We start from the raw sequence: 6,077 nt of genomic DNA, 5'->3' as shown, positions 1-6,077 counted from the left end.
TGGATTTTTTAAAGATATTATGTTTTTTTTCTAGAAAAAATTATAATAAAATTAACTTATTAAACTCAATAGATGTTGTAATTCAAATTATTGATTTTTCTTATTTCTTTAAAATGCACTTGATAAACATTATTTGAAAAAAAAAAAACAAAAAACAGAGTCGCCGCGTAACAAGGTGTCATGCCTATTTCATTCTAAACATTCCCTGCAAATCAAATGAAAAACAAATATAGCAAAATATCAATAAACTGCCGAGATCATAAACCTATTGTAACAAAGGCAAAAGCAAAGGAAGGCCACATTACATTTAATTGACAACAGCTCTAAATCATATTCAAGAAACAAATTCGTTCGACCAAAAGAGAGCTAAAAGCTGAATGTTCTATCCACCTAAACAAGTTCAAAACAAAAGATGGTGATATTCACTTGGGAAACCGATCCAATTCAACCTGGAAAGCAAACGCGAAGGGAAGCAAAATGTTGGTCAAAAGCACCATGCCAGAATATATGGTTATACGAAGTCTTGCTTGGTATTACTGCCTTCTGATTTCAGGAAATTTTACTCACAGCACGTAATGGAGACTAAACCCTCGTCATGCATTTCAGATGGTTCACTGCATTGGATGTTCTTGTCGTTAGCTTCACCTCACTAACCAAAAACAAAAAGCAATTAAGGCAATGTTAAGCTCTTCTTGCTTGAGATCTGTGATTGCCCCAAGGTTAATGGCTGAGACTTTCACGATTTCCATCTCCACTATCTTCTCGCTCAACAACCACTATACAGTCTTTGCCTGCGGCTGCTGCTATCACCTCTCCATGTTTGTCATATTCTTCGCATAATTCTGGAGACTCTTTCATATTGGAGTAACTGACAGTTTCAATAGATGCTTTGCACTGTTCCCCAACACATTGCAAAAATAGCTTCTGTTTACTTTCTTCAACATTTCCACCTTCTTTGAATGCCTTTTCCGATCCACAGTTATAATCCATTCCGCTGCTCACCGTAATATCTATGGCCCTCTCACCAGTTGTTGGGCAAGATCTGTTCTCAACTTCAGCATTTTTTGGTAACTTTTCATTACCTCCATCGTGACAAGATCTATTCTCAGCTTTATCATTATCAGATAAATTTCCATTACCTCCATCATGATCAAGTCCACACTTGACAATCCCATCAATCTCAGAATTCATCAAAGTCAAGCTATTTTCTGTATTACTCTTGTATTCACCAGAAACCAGACCAACATGCTGTAATGCTTCTTTGCTGTCTCCATTAGCATTGCTGGGGGTCACCACACAATTTGCCACCTTCTCGTTTCCTTCACGATCTGAACGGCCTTGAAAACCTATATTCTTGTCTTCAATGCCAACATGAAATGTCATATCTGGTAACTCAACATTTTGAGTCATCCTACTTGCATTATCCTGACTTCCGACAATAACATTGCCAGATGATCCATTAACACTGAATTTTGGTCTGATCAACTTTCTTCTTTTATGCTGCTGACCTGATAAGCCAGTGTTTTCTGTACTCCCAGTAATGGCATCGCTTTCAATCTTCTGCACTTTTCTACGACGCTGGAAATCTACAAAAGGTATCACCCCAGGTATTTGGAGACCATCCCCCTTGCCGGCTGAAATATCATCCATGATAATCTCCTTTGAGACCTTTGGCAAGTGATCTGTTAATAACTGGGAATTCACGGTCATCTGTTCCTTATTCTTGAGATTTGTAACCTCATCATGCCTTTTCACCTGCTGCTTAATTTTTTTTTCCTTCACCCATTCATCGTGACTCTGGTGCAATATGGTCATGACTTCATCAATTGATGAATCAATATCATGTTCATCTTGTTTGCATACTTTTGAAGGCAAAGCTAAGCGGGAAAAGACACTTTTTCTCTCCCGATGATCAGAGTATATTCTCTGAGAGTTTTCTTGTGTATCTAGATTTATCGAACCATTTTCATGGCGTTTCAATCTAGGAACACAAGCAACAAATGCTTCATTGTTTTCATGCTGTGACATTTGATGATCACATTCCTCTTGTGAAGAGACAGGATACCTAACATCAGACACAAAGGAGGAAGACCTGTTAAGGCTACAGGAATAAGAGGAAGTGTCCTCCCTTGTCCTTTCAATCCCAGAGGAGTTTCTTTGCACATTTTCAGGATAAGCAGCACCAGGGAAAAGCATGCTGGTTCTGTTTGCATGGTCATGATGGCCAGGATATGAAAATGGATTGTCACTGGATAACAAAGAATTAAGGTTTTGGCATTTGCTTGTACTTTTAGGCTCTATATATGATGGAAATGATTCATTTGCAAATGAAGGGAAGATGTTGTGAGGGGGGCATTGAGGAACTGAATTACAGAGCTCAAATGATGATGGGCTCCTATTGTGCCCAGGATTTTCATTCATAGATGAGTTCCTAGCCACATGACCAGGATAATCAACACCTGGGAAAAGCATGCCAGACCTGTTCAGGTGCTCAAGTTGGTTGGCATTGGACAACGGAATGTAGTCAGACAAAGAGGCATTAATGTTTAAGTGACTGCTTGTACCTTCAGGCTCCACATCAGGAGGAAATGATTGATCAAATGAAGGAAAGACACTGCTGTGAGATGCTGGGAATTCAGGTACTGAATTAGAAAGGCCACGGGATGATGAGCACCTATTGCCAATCCTGGGGACATCTGGGTCATAAGGAATATTGCATGCACCAACTCCATCTCCATAAGATGTTGAATATAAAGCATTTGACCTAGGCAATCTATCACCATCCAATGCTGAAAAAGAAAGCTCAGAATTATGTGGCTCCATCAAGTGACGTGCTGTAGGAGACTGTCGAAATTGATCCTTAATTGCTTCCAAGACGGGCCATCTATAATATTGAGAGTTTTGCAGCTCCACCAAATTTTCTTCTGCGATGGTCTTGCTAAAACATTGAGGTGGATTAGACTGAAACATACCAGTATGCTCAGTTAAGGGTTGCTGAGAACCATTGTCCTCCATCATCTCCTGTCCTAGCCCATAACTTCTCGCAAAGTTGACATAATCAGAACTTCTACTTGTAGGAAAAGAATGCCCATGATGATTAGTTAAAGCATCCATCCTAGACTCATTCCCTATCATACTGCTTGTCACAGCCCGGGCATCCTCAGCCAAGCCCGGATTAGACTGAAAAATACTGGTATGCTCAGTTGAGGGCTGCTGAAAACCGTTGTCCTCCATCAGTTCCTGTCCTAGCCCATAACTTGTCGCAAAGTTGACATAATCAGAACTTCTTATGCTTGTAGGAAAAGAATGCCCACGATGATTAGTTAAAACATCCGTCCTAGACTCAATATTTACATCATGGTCATTCCCTACCATATTGCTTGTCAAAACCCGGGCACCCCCAGCCAAGCCTCCAACTTCACTCAAAGAGGCCACAAACTGCTCCTTTGAGATAAGCACTCTGTTAGTTTTATGTCCATTTCTGAAAGGAGGACTTGTGTACCTATCATACTCTCTTCTGTGCTTGCTGATAGAGTCCCCAAAGTACTCAGTGGAGATGGTGGAGCCAAAAGGAGCATCTGCATCTCGCTCATCTTTCTTGCTATCAATCATTACAAAGCTGCCATCACCAGTGGCACTTCTAGCTTCTTTTGCAGAGTACCCAACTGATCTTACAACCTTGCTTCGGGTAAATTGCCTCTCAAGTGGCCTATCTTTTATCTTTCGTTTACTGAACAATAAAAGAAGATTTTGAACCTGCACAATTTGTGAAGAACAGTCACTAGTTATAACACCAATTAGAAATTTTCAATCTGTTCAGATTAGACATCGTTAGCGAAGAAAGACCTGTCTTTCAGACAACCCGAAGTTGAACTTGTATGGTGAAAAATAATTTTCTCTGATTGCATCACGAAATTCATTTTCAGAGAGTGGGTCACACTGCCACATTTGGATGAATTTTACCTAGGAACAACACATCAATATAAAAAATCATAATATACATTTTTTCCTCCAACAAAAAGACAAATAAAATGAGCAATAAAGAGGCAGAATACCTGCGCAGGGAATTGTTTTCCAGATGAACTGTAAGCGTGGGGTACAATGTTCATTGCGCCATCAGAGCAAGCTTGAAATACACCATGAAGTTCTCTCCTCTCAAATTCAAACAGAAACAAAACCATTCCAGCTTTTACCTGTTTCACAAAGTCAGCCTGTCCTGACGGAAGGCCTAATAATTTCCTTCTAAAACATTCTTTCCTTGTAGCCCTGTTTGACATAAAGATTGCACCAAACTCGGGAAATTTTCCAGGAACATTATTAGGCTCATAAAACTCCATTGGAGCCCTTGATGTTATCTGTCAATTCAGCGATAATACCACAATATAGCTACTATATCAGGAGGCACAAAGAGCAGCAATGGAAGTGGAAAAACAAATTTATGCTATTTCAAAAGAGTTAGTGTCCTCGTATGAATAAGGATAGAGCTCCAACCATACCAGTTAAAAGTAACGAGAACAAGGAGACAGCACCCAGAGAAACTGAGATGGACAGAAAAAAAATGAATGAAAAGTTCTGCACGCGCAACATTGGAAACATACATAACAAGCAACTCAAATATATCAGCAAGATTGATGCTTTATCCCTTGATAAATGCACAAGAACTGCAGCAAATTATAAGCACACAAAAGAGAGAGAAATCTTAATGCCTTACGTGATCCTTGATAAATGTACAAGAATTTCAGCAAATTATAAGCACAGCATTGAGAAGAAAATTAACGCCAAAACAAGCTTAAATTCCCTTTCATTCATAATGAAAATAGAGTAACTTTCAATGTAATTAAAAGAAATAATAGAAACAACCAAACAGTAACAAAAACACCAAACGACAGATAACAAGCAAAACAATCAAGTATCAAATCAGAAAATTAAGACCCACGCCGCTAGCCAAACAACAGAGAAAGAAAGCTACGACATTCTTTAAAAATTAATTAAAAAATAAAAAAAGCAGCAATTTTGTTAACATCAAAAAATAAAAATAAAAAATTAATAAAAACTACAATCGATGATATTACAATGAGAGAGAGAAAATCGAGAAAACCTGACGAAAAGGATTTTTCGTTGCTTTGTTAAGTTTTTGGCTTCAAAAACGAAAACGAAAAAAAAAAATCTAAATTCCAAATGGATTGGCGTAATCGTTATCATAAAAGCACGAGAGAAACAAAGAGAAGAAAAATAATTATTATACCAAAAGGAGTTGCAGAGAGGATAGGGGAGGCCGTTTGGATTGGGGATGGTTGAGGATCGTGTCAGTCAGTGACACTATCCATCATAGAGAGAGATTGAAGGAGTAGTAGTAATCTGCTTTAAGAGGCGACCACCGCCTCTCCTCTCGTTTTGTATGAAGGAAGGTGGCGGTTTTTTATTTTGGAACGTGTGGATTTGACGGGCGATTTGTCTACTTGCCTTTTCGGCGCGTGATTTTCACTCGTTTGTTGAGGTCTCGATATTCAAATCAAAGTTACTTTAAAACGATGTTATTTTAAGATTATTTTAAAAGGATATTGATTTGGTTAATATTACGTTGGCAGAGGTGGCAGGCAAGGAAAAAGTAAAATTGAAAAAAATGCCCTCCACATTCTTTGTCGCCCAGAGAACAAAACAAAATTGTGTTGCTCCTGCGGTTTAGTTATATTTTTTCAAAAAAATAATTTTTTTTATTTATATATTTTTATTTTTAAATTATTTTAAGATACTAATATCAAAAATAAATTTTAAAAATAAAAATATTATTATGTCATAATCCAATTTTGGATCTCTGAAAATTATTTGCATATTTTTTTATTCAAAAATCCAAAAAAATAAAAATTTAAAATTCAAAAATATTTTCGGGACACGAAAAGATAAACTTTCGAGGTGCAAAATACTGAAACACTAGAAAGATAGCTAGATTGAGAGATTTCAACAAAATAAGATGAATAAAGAAAGAAAATTGAGATTGAGATCTACACATGATCAAAATTGAAAGAATTAACTAAGTTTAAAAACTCAATTAAATTTCAAATAAGTTTACTTGGTTT

The 6,077-nt window shown here is 37.4% G+C and overlaps 1 protein-coding gene across 5 annotated transcripts; it reads right to left on the bottom strand.

Annotated features, from left to right (window-relative positions):
• Positions 1–266: 266 nt before the first annotated feature.
• On the bottom strand, positions 267–5,429 carry LOC105107826 (DCD (Development and Cell Death) domain protein). Of its 5 annotated transcripts, XM_011001886.1 has the most exons (6): positions 5,246–5,429; positions 5,099–5,138; positions 4,497–4,538; positions 4,056–4,355; positions 3,847–3,963; positions 267–3,756 (listed from the first exon to the last, which is right to left on the bottom strand). In XM_011001886.1, exons 4-6 carry the CDS (start codon positions 4,335–4,337, stop codon positions 721–723), a joined length of 3,435 nt encoding a protein of 1,144 aa, XP_011000188.1. In that variant the 5' UTR covers positions 4,338–4,355; positions 4,497–4,538; positions 5,099–5,138; positions 5,246–5,429; the 3' UTR covers positions 267–720. The 5 variants fall into 5 exon arrangements, with proteins under 5 accessions (XP_011000188.1, XP_011000185.1, XP_011000187.1 ...); XM_011001883.1 differs by having other exon boundaries at positions 4,056–4,538; XM_011001885.1 differs by lacking the exon at positions 5,099–5,138.
• Between the last annotated feature and the right edge of the window lie 648 nt (positions 5,430–6,077).

This window comes from Populus euphratica, unplaced genomic scaffold (genome assembly GCF_000495115.2).
Source record: "Populus euphratica unplaced genomic scaffold, PopEup_1.0 scaffold413.1, whole genome shotgun sequence".
In the NCBI taxonomy this organism is placed as follows: domain Eukaryota; kingdom Viridiplantae; phylum Streptophyta; class Magnoliopsida; order Malpighiales; family Salicaceae; genus Populus; species Populus euphratica.
Note: the sequence above shows the minus strand (reverse complement) of the source record. Positions and strands in the feature narration are given on the sequence as shown.

Bases quoted from the DNA above. Each gene is read 5' to 3' on its own strand.
- LOC105107826 (XM_011001883.1), bottom strand. From the start codon at position 4,337: ATGGAGTTTTATGAGCCTAATAATGTTCCTGGAAAATTTCCCGAGTTT. The intron at 3,964-4,055 runs GTATTCTGCCTC...TGTTGTTCCTAG, and splicing joins GAAAACAATTCCCTGCGCAG to GTAAAATTCATCCAAATGTG. The intron at 3,757-3,846 runs GTCTTTCTTCGC...CAAATTGTGCAG, and splicing joins TCGGGTTGTCTGAAAGACAG to GTTCAAAATCTTCTTTTATT.